This window comes from Corapipo altera, unplaced genomic scaffold (assembly GCF_003945725.1).
Source record: "Corapipo altera isolate COAL_440 unplaced genomic scaffold, ASM394572v1 165, whole genome shotgun sequence".
In the NCBI taxonomy this organism is placed as follows: domain Eukaryota; kingdom Metazoa; phylum Chordata; class Aves; order Passeriformes; family Pipridae; genus Corapipo; species Corapipo altera.
In genome coordinates, this window is record NW_020884954.1 from 445,745 (window position 1) to 460,114 (window position 14,370).

Here is a 14,370-nt window from a genome sequence, read left to right on the forward strand (position 1 = left end):
TTTATCTTCAGAGAAGCAGGGATAATGTCTAATCAGTGAGTTGTAGTTGAGAGAAATGATTCTAAGTTTAGGAAGATTGCCAGCTGCATTTTGTTATCAGTAACCATTATTTAGATAGCGTTGCTGATGTGCGTAGCGTCACACAGACAGGGACAAAGAGCAGGCCCTTGCCCTGTGGAGCTTGCTGTCTGTATTACACAATTAAAACGGGGAGAGGGACTAGCATAATAGTAATAGTGAGCTCTAAGCATCACAGTGGGAGGGAGAGGAGATTACAAGAAAAAGAAAAACTTCCTGTGAGAGAGCACTACTGCATCATCCCTCCATTGTCGTTTTATATTCAGCTCTGCCAGAGGGCTTTGTTGTTTCAAAATACAGTCTGTACAGAGGAGGGAACAGATAATTCCAGAGTCAAAGTCAGTAGAAACTGGCCTATGTGTTTACAAGAGAGAGGTGGAGGACGTTGGCTGGTGACAGAGAGTTGGGTGCTTTGGTGCGTCAAAGACACGTTGTCACAGAAGCCGCACGGGGGATGTTGAGGCAGGTCTGGTGGATCACACAAGCTCACCAGGCTCTGCAGGGCATGGAAGGACCTCAGGCTCCTAACCTGGTGCACTCAGTTAACGTGGAGACCGTGCTTCCCCCTCTCCCTCTCAAAAGTGTACCCTGTGGCTCAGGATATGCATTAACTGAACGTGCCAACCAGACCTACCACCCCTTAAATCGAGCTTCCAGCTACCACCTTCACAGACACACAGCTGGTGCATGCTGCCTTATACCCATGCTCCAGTCATACACAATTTTATTTCGAGGTCAGTTTGTGTACCACTCTTCTCTTTTAAGGCAATCATGCTGAAAATTAACACATGACAATCTGACTACGAACACGAAAGCACGGGCTTAGCTGAGCTGCATACATAAACCAAAGTGAAGTCAGTACTGAGAAGCCCAGCCTAACCTAACACTAATCCTAGCCCTAACCCCATCTCTTTAACTACATCAAAACATGATTTTCAGATGGCTGTTAATATTACTGCATTTGTCCTTTGTTGACCCAAAGTTATTAGCAGGAACCAACCATAATGGAGCAGAGATGACTCTATCTAATAGAAAATAGAAAAAATGGTGCCACAGGAATACATTCATTTGAACTTCTAAAAAGGAGGCATCTTCTTTTTCCCAGTATTTTACTTTGCTTCTGCTACTTAGCAAAGTAAAACAGAACATGTATTTCCCCGAACTGTCTTATTTCTGTAGACATTCATAAGGCTGGTGCAGAAAATGGAGCCTACCTGGTAATATCTTCTCAGTGGCATAAAGTAAAGCTGATTAAGAGAGAAACATTCTTCAAGTTCCTAGAAAAGGCTGTTGGCTTCTTCCACTTATGATCAAAAAGATCCAAGAAAAAAATATGTCCAGTTTTTAACAACACTAGGAAATTGAAATAACCAAAATGGGATGTGATTGGTCTTTTGACTTGAGGTGCCACCGTTACTTGCTTTTGCTGCTGAAACATTGTCTGGCTCCTAATGGCTTCTAACATTGTGTTCCTACCTACATTGATCATTTAATTCTAGCATCTTCTTTCTGACAAGCCACAAACACTTGCAGAACTTGACCTCTTCCCTTCATCGCTTTTGATTAAGAAGAGAACTATCCGCAGGAAATGCCCTACAAACCACAAAGGATTATCAAAAATATAATGATGAGTGAGTGATTCAGGGACTCTGGCTCTGCTTGTGCTCCTGTAGTCTGATCTTGGTCACTCTTCCCTTCTCCGCTGGAGCTTTGCTGTAGTTTCTTCCAGTCGGCTTCTCCAAGCAGCAATAATGGCATCATCATCCATCTCTTCTTCCTCCTCTTTACGCGTGCTTCGCCTGTACTGAGAGCGCTGTCTAGATGCAAACCTTTCCTCGCTTTGCTCCACTTTTGCCTCCTTCTTTCCATCCTCTTCGGACTTTGAAAAGCTCTGGGTGAACTTTCTCTTCGCTCCAAATTCCGACACGTCTGACCTGGCCTCCTCCTCACACGCCTCCACGTGATGGGATCTGACTCGGCTCTGTGTAGACGGTTCAGGGGATTCAGAGTCAAAGGGTGGCTCAGGAGATCGGCTGAAAACATGCAGCTCTGGGCTGTTTTCTCTGGAACTTGTCTCACTGACCCTCGACCTTGTGAACTTGTACATCTTTTTGTCCTCTTTCGCAGAAGCGGAGGAAAATCTCGACGTGGTTCTCAGTGAATCTCCTTTTGACTCGTAGGAAGAACAGCTGTCTACCTCTTCTCTTTGGGACCTGCAGAATCTGTAACTGGATGTCTCAGAATCCATCTGTCTAACTTTGGATGATCTGCTATATTTCTCTCTAGCTCTCTCAGTTTGTTCATAATAAGATGGTGGTTCTCTCTCTGCTTTCAGGCCATTGAGCCACTTGCTAATATCAGTCTCTATTTCTGACTCTGGTGCACCTGAGTTTGCAGGTTGACTGGACAGATCGAAGACTGTACCAGTTCTGTCAAAATCTGCTTGCAAGGGACGCCCATGGCTGTTTATTGTACTCTCTATGCCATCTTCCCTTTCATTTTCCTCTCCTTTGGTCACCTTTTTCTTAAATAAAGTGCTGCGCTTATTGTCTCTGATCACCTTCTCAATTTGATAATCTGACATTTTTTCTCTCATTTCCATTTGCATCTCCTTCTCCTTCCTCCTGAGTTTCTTGAGGTCAACATCATCAGCAAAGAGGCTGTACAGTGGCTTGCTCGTCTGTGTTGTCTTCATGTTTGAAGCAGTCCCTTGTGTCCTTGCGCTCACGGAGGTGTTGCAGGACAGGACAGACTGAGACTCGGCCCGGCGCAGCTCCCGCTGGCGCAGCTGAGAGGCAGCCACAGATGAGCCGCTCTGAGCACTGAGCAGAGAAACCTTGTCGTCATCATCTCCTCGCCTGCCCAGGTCTCCTGACAGGGAGGCCATCGCGGATGACGGACGGGACAGCATCATGATCTCGTTCTGCTTCTGAGCGATGGTTTCGCTGACCACGTTAGCGATCCAGTTCTGGATGCTTGCCATGGATATGGTGTCACCCGGACCAACCGGGAGGTTGGGAAGGGGTACACTCGGCACCTGAGGCTGCACTGCTCCCGTGCTGCTCCTGGTCCGTGATAGAGATGAATGATTTGTCTGCATGCTCAGGGCAGAAGCCGCATCGTCGGCACCGTCTGCAGACGGCGCCGAGGGCCAGAAAGCCGACAGGGGGATACTCCCACTCACTGTGCTGTCTGTCTCCCAGCTGCACATGGACTGGCTCTCCTCTAAAATCTTCTTTGAACGTTCGAGGAGCTCTACACGCCTCTGCCTCTTTTTAGCTGAAGCAGAATCCTCGGTTTTGGCAAATTCCACGAATTCCTCCTTGCTGCTTTCACTGCCCACCTTCTTCTGCCGCTTCATTTTCCAAGCCTGGTAAGCAGTCAGGTCAATATCTGACAAACTCTTCCCTTCTGCTCCCTCCTCACCTGCCTGGTTGCCATCTTCTGCTGGCGATGGCGCAGCTGATGATGATGGTTCTAAATCCTTCTTGTGAAAGCCAAATTGGATCCTCTTGACCTTCCACCTTTCTAGAGGAGTCAGCTTGTCTTTGTTCTTTTGGCAGAAATTGTAGAAGGAGCTACTGTCTGAAAGCACGCTCTCCTCATCCACATCCCTCTCCTTTCTTCCCATTTCCCCACAATTTTTATTCTTGGAATGGTATCTCTGAGCAGCTTCCTTCTCTATCTCCAGAAGCCTCTGATTCCACATGTCCCAGGTGCTCTCAGAAGACATAGAGCCTGTGCGGCTCCTCCTCATCCTGCTAAAGCTACTGGCTTCCAGCTGCTTTTTCAGGGTTCGGATCTCAAAACTGCTCACACTCTCAACATCACTGAATTCACCTGGTGGGTAAGGTCTTCCTCCCATGCTGGAATCACCATCCTCCTCCCTGGCTGCACCCTCCATTTGGTATTTCTCATTTCTGCGCTGCCAGTCATGGATCCTCTGTTCCACATCCTCATCAGATTGTTCCTCTTCCCGATCCAGATGCTTTGGAGATGCTCTTCTTTCATGGTTAACTACTGCTTCCTTTGCAGACAGGCCTTGTTTTTTCCTCCATTCCTCATACAACTGTTCCTCTTCCTCCTCGCTGATCAGGGTGGAGCGTTTGGAAACCCAGCTGGTTTTTGACACTGATGAAGAGCTCATAAAACTACCCAGCATGCTGCTCGTGTCCTCCTCTTCCACTGTGATGGAGTGGGCTCGGGCTCCCACGACGCTCTCTGCGTCCCCAGCTCCAGACAAACGGGAAGAAGTCCCTGCACGAGCCACAGGGCTTTGACTGGGAGTCACTTCTTCGTCTCCAGAGTGCTCCAGCTCCCGCTCCTCCAGCAGCTGCTCGTTGAGCTCCCGCAGCTGTTTCAGGAAGCCGTCGTTGGGGTAAATGGCTCGTTTCTTCCTCAGAGTCATCAGAGCCTCCAGAATGGTCATGTGGTGGTAGATCATCAGGTAGGCAGCCACCAGCACGGCGGAGCGACTGATGCCCATCTCGCTGCTGACCAGGACTCTGCCTACGGATGTGGAACAGGAAAGTGTTCAGCTATTTCCAGTCACAGACACGTGGTACATACACTCTGATATGTACCACAAAAGCATTCTCTGAATGGTGTTAAAAATTAGACAGATTCCGTGTTTTAGTGACTGAAACCAATACTAAATATTTGATAGCTTTACCTTAATAAAACATGAATAAAAAGCACATTAGTTTCAAAAGCTGTGGGCAGGCACGTTTCAAAACAAGCTAAATAATATTTGTAGTTTTGCCTACACACTTCATGTACTCAAATAGTCAAAAAGCTTATAACAGCTACTAGAAAGACAAGCAATACAGTGTTCTTGACTTGCTGCCTGATATAGGGTCAGACATTAAAGCCTTCCAAGCTTGTTTCTCAATACGTAAAAAGGGAGATATTAGCATTAGCCTCCAGGAAGGTATTGGGAAGATAAGAGAATAATTTAGTTTTTCATAAGGCACATTATGGAGCTTAAATACAATTTTATATTAATTTGATTGTTTTTTTGCCAGAATCCAGATCTGGCAAAAGTACCCTCAAATGGTTATATGTAGGAAGCCAAAGTCATAGTATATCTTTGAAAAGGATAACCAAGCAACTGGCAGGAAAGAGCTGATTTTGACTCTGACAAACTGAAACAGCTGCTTCAAACCACTGGGACCCACTGTCCTGTAAAAGTAAGAGCAAGGATCAAAACTGAAGATCTGCTTTATTTCATGGCATTTACTACCTCTTGCAGAAAACCACACTTTGACACCAAAAAACGTTAAAGTTACTTTTATAGCAAATTACGGCTAAAGAAAAGCTTGGAAATATGAAGAGTGTAAATGAGGCATTGCCAGCTTACAAATAACTGAAATTACTGTTTCTAAATGTGTGATAAACCCCACTTTAATCAAATTGTTTGCACTGAAACTTCATGGAGCCAGTTTAAACACCACCTTTCTGACTGCTGCTATGTTATCCCAAGCGTTTACCTAACGAACCTCTTCCTACAGTCCTGAAATGTCTTTTACACCCTTCTTAGCACCAAAAGTCTTGGTTGCCTTCCAAGTACTTTACCAGGCAGTAAAGCCAATCTAAGAGTTCACCAACAGGGGGAGATCTCCTTCCTCTCTTTTCTTTCAAGGCTCCTCTGCCTCGGTGCACCCTTTCCCGTGTCGACCCTTTAACGAGCCAGTTCAGATCACCAGCCCAGGGGAAAACCTTCTCTCTCCTGCTGGGCTGTCATTTTTGCTGGACAATGAGTTGAAGGGTCGATGAATGGCAGCAGCAATAAGCACTTGGACTATGCCAAGGGTAGTAATGGGAGTTGTGAGGAAAAACACAGATAGGCAGTGTCCCACCTCGTGGTGCTGAGCTGTTAAAACTGTCTCAACTTTCCTTGTGTACTAACAAAACTTATCTTATTGTCACTTCTGCTAGGAGGTAATCTGTTGTCTCTCTACAATAATTAAATTAATTGACTAAATATATAAATAATATCAGTAATATCACTGATCATTGTGTTCATTTCCATACTGAACTGCATAAAGGTATTTCTAACTGTCCACTGAAGCTGCAGCCGAATGACCAGTGTGCACTGGAGGTCCACAGAATAACAGCTGCCATGGAGTTGGAGTCCAGTAAATTAGACAGACATCCAAAGGTTCAGCTCAGCTGTTTGGATTGTTCTAGTAAATCAGCCTGCTTTTTGCATCATGGCAAAACTGAAGCTTGTAGGGTACGGGAATATAACTATATATACTTAGTATTACATCAATATTAAAAAAATATGTATCAGAGCAGGACTTCTGCTCTTTGCTGTATTAGGGTTCTTTCAAAGCAGCTGAGGGAGGTGACTTGCAGCCACTTTGAGTCTGAAAACACAGGGCTTGCAGCAGGGGCTGTTGGGCTCCCTCCCCTTACTAGTTTGCTCCCTCCTGTTTTGGATGAGGCACGGCAGGACAGGGAACAAGTGGTCACTGGTGCTGCATGCAGGGAATGAAGGCTCTGCCTTCTTCCTGCCCCACTGCAGACATGGCATCGGCTGTTTATCAGAGTAACACTTCCACCCATAATTCCCAAGCATTTTGGAACCACTGCAACCTTCTCCCCTTACCCCTGTAAGTCAGCAGTGCTTCGTCAAGGAACTCCGCAGCCGGGCGGAAGTGTTTGGAGATATCCATATCTGGGAAATCATCCACCTCAATGCCCAGGTACTGGATATTGAGACCGTTGTAGAAGCTTGGTCCTGTGTAGACCCCTGTACCATGAGCTGCATTCAAGACGTGTGTGATGCCCAGTCTCTTCAAACGGCTTTTGTTCACCGCGACGCTCCTTCAAGAAGGAAAAAGAGATGTGAGGCACCAGTGCTCCTGTGGTGGGTAGGAGAGGAGCTGCCTGCTGCAAGGTCTACAGAACTCTCCATCCGTGTTACTCATCCAACATCTGGCTCCACTCAGACCTTAATGTCCTGTGAGAGTCCTACAGGTATTTCTTTCCAGTACTCACTGGAAAAAGACAATGAGAAACCTGCATTCACCTGTAGAGCCACATGCTCTGTTTCCACTACAGCTTGATTTGAAACTCATGCTGCCATCCTGGGTTCAGGCTGTGTACTTATCACTTTTATCACTTTTCACTTTTATCACTTATCACTTTTATCACTCCATAACTGATGCTTTACATTATATCCACTTCTAATTCTGTCTGGTCACTAACACAGGTGTCTGGGACAGCTGAACCATGGTACAGAAGTCCTAACCATCTCCACTTGACATGTGCTATGGCATTTCTTTTTTAACTCTCTTTGACATAATAAAGACTTCCAATTTCAGGGCCAAATTCCAATCAGAACAGTGGAATTTGGGCTCATTTGCCTTTTCCTCTCCTAAACTGCTGAAGCATCAAAATAGCGCAGGAAAGCTGCTGATTCTATTCCAGAAATATTTACTTTACAGTGTGTGGAGATTTTCTATGAGCACAGTCTGAAAAACACTTTGGGCCTCTCGAGGGATGAAAGGAATTAGATACATGTAATACATGTTATGCCTTCGATGGTTCCATTTGACCCTTCACTGGGAATCTCACGCAACTCGATGGCAAAAGCCGACACTCACTTTTCTGCTATGAAGACATTAGGCCAGACTTCATCCACAGCATCCCTGGGGGTCTCCAGCCTGTCCTTCACGAGTGCCCTCTGCAAGTCCATCACACACGGCGTGTTAAACAAGCTGGTGTCATCAATCTTTTCCTTAACTCGGTTGTACAGGTCTTCCACCATCAGCTGCTGTGCAGACTCCAACATCCTGGGACACACTGAATCTACCCTGATCTCCTTTGTCTTCAGTTCTGGAATAAACTGACATTGTAACTCAAAGCATGTAAAAACAATGCAAACATATGACCTGTCATTAACTGTGTCTGGGACAGGCCTTCCGATTTACTTTTTTTCCCCCAGAAACATCACACTGTTCTGTCTGCAACGTGTGCAGCACCTGCTTATGGGAAGAGCACATGGCACTGCCCTCCAGAGACCCACGCTGGCCAAAGGCCTGGGAGTTAAGGGCACCCTTATCCCAGCCCCAGAAGAATGCAGCTGCTCTCTACACCTCCCTGAAGAGGGGAAGTAGAGAGGGAGCTGCTGAGCTTTTCTTCCTGGTATCCAGTGATCAGACAGGTGGGAAGGGTTCAAAGCTGCACTGGGGAGGTTAAGACCGGACCCTGGGATGCATTTCTTCACCGAGAGGGAGGTCAAACACTGGAACAGGCTTTCTAGAGAGATGGTTGATGCCCCAGCCCTGTCAGTGTTTAAGAGGAGTAAAACAGTGCCCTTAATAATATACTGTAACTTTTGGTTAGATAGTTGAACTCAGATGATCATTGTTTGTCCCTTACAGCTGAAATACTCCTATTCTATTTCTATTCTATTCTATTCTATTCTATTCTATTCTATTCTATTCTATTCTAAATTCAGTTTGTTGCAGTGAGCAACCAGCACTCAAACTACATTCACCACTGTGGTACATAATTCTGCCACAGACTCACTGCACAACTTCAAAGGAAGTCACCAAACCTTTCTGTAAATTGTTATTTCTTTGTGATTTTCACCTCTACCTCAGGTGGGGTTCTCTCACAAAGGCTTTTTTATCATTTTAGGATCTCTGGATGACAAAAGGCAAAACTAGTGCAACTCAGGCCTCTATTACTTACACAGTTCTCTTATCCTTCCTCCTCTTACCTTCGCTGATTATTTGCTTGGCAGCCACAGCAGACGACAGATGGATTGGCTCCATGAAGATGCTCTCTGTATCAGTCTCTGATATCATGGAATACCTGCCAACCAACCACTGTCTATTAGGCAATGCCCTCCACTGGGATCCTACCCCCAGGACTTTAGCCCTTTGCACCCATTCCAGAGGGGAGCAGCAGGGAACCCGAGCACAGAGGATCCTTTAATTGCAGAAGGGAAGCCCCAGCTCTTCTCCCACCCCTCATTCCCACCCTGCTCTCCAGCATAGCACTACAGACTTTAAATATGCTCTTGGTATCCAGTGTTTGCAGGATGGAGACAGGTCTCATGGAAAGGAGCTTCATGGACTGGGAGTGCAAAACAATTGCCTGGTGGAGAAGTTTTTCGGGTGGAGAAGATCAGTGTCTGGTTTGAGACTGGGAGGGGGATGATGGATCACAAGGAGCAGTCTCACAAGTAGCTCTCACTTAGACAGACAGATAAAAACATTGTCCTAACTAGAATTTATTGAACAATTCAAAACACCAGATTACACCAGGGTGTTGGTTTTTCTCTCTGCTGGCTAATTGCCCACAAGCATCCTCTGAGTTACCACAAGCTGCAATGCAAGCACTGAGATTGAAGCCCGTGACTCTCTCCCTCAGCACATTGGTCACTTCATAGCATGAATCTGTGGTCAGTCTCTCCACTCACACAGTGTTTCACAGATTTCACAGAATATTCTGAGTTGGAAGGGACCCACAAGGATCATGGAGTCCCACTGTTAAGTAAATGACCTGTACAGGGATCAAACTTCGGTGTTATTAGCACCATGCTCTAACCAGCTGAGTCAATCTCAGTGTTGTCCAACTGCAGGTCAGAAACCATTATGACACCCACAAGCACCTTTGAAGGGAGTTCTTTGACACACAGTGTGATTCACATAAGTTTTTGTTAATCAAAAAAGGGGCCGCAATCTTGAAAACAACTATCTTTCCATCTCGGTCTACCTGTACAATCCAAGCACATCTGCTCTCATTTAGACCATCTTAACAAAATATTTTACAGAGCTTTTTCCCTGATCTACACTGTCTACACTTCCTTCCAAATAGATGGTACAGGCCATTAGGACAAGTTTGCTGCCATCACAGAAGCTCTCTGGCCATGCAGACTTGCAGTACTTCCGACAGTGTTTGTTTTTGTTTAATTAAGGCAGGTGAGGAAGGGTGATTAATACGCAGTCAGGGTGCGGCAGTGTCTGGAGAGCTGAACTGCTTTCATGCTCCAGAACCAAAACAGAGGGCACAGCCATTGGAAACCACTTAACAGGCTCATCTAGGTCATTTAGTTGAGTTCCAGCACTTGTCAACCGTGACTGAAAGTAATCCTTTTCTAGTTCTTCAAAGGAGTTTATGAGATGAGCAAGGGGAGTCTCAGTCTCATTTACTGGAGCTGACACAAATTAGCAGCTATGCCCTGCCTTCGATTCCTTTTGCTGTAAAGGTTGCCTCCAAGCTCAATAAAATCATAACAAGTGGTAATAACCTGCCACCACAGCCTCAACACATTTTACCTGTGGCTGCCCTGAGCGTCTGTGAAACACACAGCCTGCAGCACAGCCCAGTCCTGGAGGCTTCCAGGGCCTTGTTCTGGATGGGATGGATCTTATCAACTTCATCACAGCTTTTATCATTGACAGAGAGAAAAAGGGGAGAAAAAAAAGAACAGGGAAGGCAAGGCAAGGGAAATAAATTGGAGAGGTGCTTCTGTTCCTTTTCAGTGAGTGATGAGCAGATGGATAAGGATTTATCAAGTTGAATACATAATTTTTCTTTATGTTAGCTCAATGATCTTCCTCATCAATTCTGAAATGCTTGCAGTTAAACGCAATAAGCACTCTGTCTTGATTTTTCTGCAGTATCCCACAGTTAACAGGAAACATTTCATAATCTCCTACTTGTTCAGGGCCACTGGGGCAGGTTCTTTTCAAACTCAATCCCTTCCCCTTGCTTTCAGCTAAAGCATCTCAAAGGCTACAGAAAGCCCTGCAGAGCATTTTGCTTTAGGAAGAGTACAAAGGGATGTATTTTTCCTTGTATTAGGAGAAAACACATCTAATCATGCTTGTTTTGCTTGGGGTAACTCGATTTCTGCTTGTGCTGTTACAGCCTCCTGTTTAGTGCCTGAAGCCTGTAGCTAAAGCTGGCTCCGAGCCAAACCCAAATCCGAAGACCCTTGGTCTTTCTGGGGCTGGGAAAGCCTAATACTGACATTAAAAAAATCCACAAGTCCTCATAATGGACAGAAAGATTTGGGAAGAGTTGAAATTGGATCAGAAGTTTCAGCATGGGGATGGGTATGAGAGGGTGAGACAGGGAAGAGGGATGATACCACCCCACAGTAATGCAATTTGTCCCCCCCGTGTGCACGTACTCTCTCAGTGGGATTAACCAGCACAGGAGCCCTGTCTCCCATGTGCTCCCAGGAGGCCGTGGCAGTGGTCCTGTACTCACCGGCTGGGCGAGGGGCTGCGCAGGTAATGGGCCTGCACGGCCTTCACGTCCGGGCCCTCCTCCTCCTCCTCCTCCTCCTCCGGCACGGCCGGCTCGCTGTCCGAGTCCCTGCCGCTGGCCATGGCGGCTGCCAGAGGATCTGCTGCACGGGGAGCAGGGCAGGAGGGAGAACCATTACAGAGGCCATTCCCAGCTGTGGGGCAGCAGGGACGGGGGGTACAGCAGAAGGGGCTCCCACATTTTGCTCCTGCAAGGAGCCCTGGCCATGAGGCATCTACACTGACTCCTCCACTGGGGCGCCTGCCATTCCCAGGGCCTCATGCAGCTCCCTGGCTGCTGCCCAGAGAGCACCAGTGCCCTCCTTGCCTGTGAGTAAGGGTGCAGGAAGGCCAGGAAGGAAGGGGTGGAGGGGCAGAAACTCTATACCCCCCCTTGACCGCACGTGGTGGCTGGAAGGAGCTGTACAGAGCCAGAGCCGGGCTGGAAGGAGTGTCAGGGGCAAAGAAACATGAGACCTCCCCAAAACGAAACGCTCCTCAAGCTTAAGGCCGAAGGCGCTTTCAGGCTTGGGACTTTGTCCTTCACTCCTTTGTGTGGAGGCTGCCGTGCTCGCCCTGGGCGTGGGAGAGCGATGGGGACGTAGTTCAGGCAGGAGCGTGAAAACGCCGCAGCCGACACTTCCCCGTGTCCAGACACAAGGACTGTCACCTCACTGTGCCACAACAGCGGTGGCAGCTCCACAGGGCCCCAGCACCAGCCTTGGGAAGGAGGATCCCAGCCCTGTGCCACCAGCGGGGCTGAGGAGTGGCTGCCGCCCACGAGGCAGGGGAGCAAGGAAAGGGAACTTACCCCCTGTGCCTGGACGATTCCACTGGGGGTCCCTGCTGGAGACACGGCGAAAGAGTCCACTGAAGACAGCAGGGAATGGCACTGGGAAGAAAGCAATCAGCTGCCCCCTCTTGCTCTCTCTGCAGCTTCTTCATCAAGGGGCAGGACAACTGTTGGCACCAAACCTTTATCAGCTCTCTAAATATAGCTGTCCTGACACTGGCTGCTGCATTGCACGGAGAAGGAATTCAGTGCCTCACAGACAGCAGCTGGTCAAGCACTTAACTCCTTCCCCGCTGTGGGCTGATCCTCTGACATTTCCCAGTGGCAGGAAAGAGCCCAGAGCCGTGAGGCTGGACCTCTGCCTGCAGGGAGCCTCCAGGCAAGTGGGATCCTGCCAGGCACAAACTGAAATGCTGGTATGACCTCTGATGTCCTTGGGAATCGCAGTGCAGGATAAGCCATTCAGTCTTTACCAGAAGCAAGCTACCTGTCAGCTACCTGGACTTCTGTAAACACTTTGACATGGTCCCACACAACATTCTTACCTCCAATTTGGAGAGAGACTGATTTGATGGATGTACTATTCGATGGATAACGAAGTGGCTGGATGGGATCCAGTTACAGTCAATGGCTTGGCATCCAAATGGGGATTCTCAACAAGTGGTGTCCCTCGGGGATCCCTACTGGGACCAGTACTGTTCAATATCTTTAATAACGACACAGACAGTGTCATTATTTCTGAGCCACCCCCAGAAATTCTGCAGATGACACCAGGCTGAGGGTGCACTTGATTCAGAAGGCCCATGTGAACCTCATGAAATTCAACAAGGCCAAGTGCAAGGTCCTACACCGGGGTCAGGGCAGTCCTCAATATCAATACAGGCTGGGGATGAATGGGTTCAGAGCAGCCTGGAGAAGAGGGACTTGGGAGTACTGGTGGATGAAAAAATGGATATGACCCAGCAATGTGCACTGACAGCTCAGAAATCCAACCATATCCTGGGCTGCATCTGAAGTGTGACCAGCAGGCCAAGGGAGGTGACTCTCCCACTCTACTCTGCTGCTGTGAGACCCCACCTGGAGGACAGTATTCAGCTCTGGACCCCCCAGCACAAGACATGGATTTCTTGGAGCAGGACCACAGGGCCACGAAAATGATCAGAAGGCTGGAACACTTCTCCTATGAAGAAAGGCTGAGAGAGTTGGGTCTGTTCATGTGGGAGAGGAGATGGTTCTAGGGAGACCTTATTGCAGCCTTTCAGTGCTTAAAGGGGATCTTAAAAAAAAAGGAGAGAGACTTTTTACCAGGGCCTGTAGTAACAGGACAAAGGGCAAAGATTTTAAACTAAGTGGGTAGATTTAGATTAAATAAAAGGAGGAAGGTCTTTACTATGAGAGTGCTGAGGCACTGGAACAGGTTGCCTGGAGACAGCTGTGGATGCCCCATCACTGAAGTGTCCAAGACTGGGTCAGACGGGGTTTTGAGCAACCTGGTCTAATGAAAAATGTCCCTGCTTGTGGCAGGGAGGTTGGACTAGATGATCCTGAAATGTCCCTTCTGACCCAAACGATTCTGTGGTTTTGTGATTGTATGATCAGCTGATTTTTGTCCTTGGAACAGCTAGGACTGAGCTATACCGTGTCTTCTCCGATGCCTTTTCAAAAAGGAAACCTCTGGTTCCCATCTCTTGACTCCCCAGCAAAGCTCACAGGCCAGGCTGGTCCGGGGCACAGCCAGATGAAAGCCCAAAGTGCTGTTTGCCTGCACTGGGGGCTCCAGTTCTGAGTCACGCGATGACGTCCCACTGTTGATTCCCTCTGCAAACAAACAAGCAAACGAGAAAGCAAAGAAAGGAAGTGGAAAAGGAAACTCACCCATCTCATACCACAGATACCTTTGCTACTGCATCGTGCTGGGCAAGGGCCTGCATTCCGCCCTTCCTTCTTGCTTGAGTGCTGCATCCCCACATCCGTAGGGATGCCACACCATGGCAGGGAAGAGCCATGAAATGGGCACTCGGGTCTTTATGTGCCCACATCCCAGACTTGTGTTAGCACAGTTACTGGGGTGAGCAAGCAGGAACAAGAGGAAGCAGGATATTGAATCTCAGGTGCCATATCAAGGGGAGAAATGGATGACTGATTACAGGCTTGGAGAGATCCTAACAGTTTCATGGACAAAAAGAGGATGAATTGTGTTGATCCTGCAGCTGCCTCCTCTGG

The 14,370-nt window shown here is 47.6% G+C and overlaps 1 protein-coding gene across 2 annotated transcripts in view; it reads right to left on the minus strand.

The window, feature by feature from the left end:
* Positions 1–11,449, minus strand: part of DUSP27 (dual specificity phosphatase 27, atypical) — a 31,975-nt gene extending 20,526 nt beyond the window's left edge. For both annotated transcript variants that reach the window (XM_027663502.1, XM_027663501.1), the window contains exons 1-5: positions 11,317–11,449; positions 8,813–8,907; positions 7,692–7,923; positions 6,692–6,909; positions 1,293–4,587 (exon numbers count right to left, since the gene is read on the minus strand). In XM_027663502.1, coding sequence (XP_027519303.1) covers positions 1,763–4,587; positions 6,692–6,909; positions 7,692–7,923; positions 8,813–8,907; positions 11,317–11,438 — 3,492 coding nt within the window. In that variant the 5' untranslated portion in view covers positions 11,439–11,449 and the 3' untranslated portion in view covers positions 1,293–1,762. The remainder of the gene's footprint in view (positions 1–1,292; positions 4,588–6,691; positions 6,910–7,691; positions 7,924–8,812; positions 8,908–11,316) is intronic.
* Positions 11,450–14,370: the final 2,921 nt, after the last annotated feature.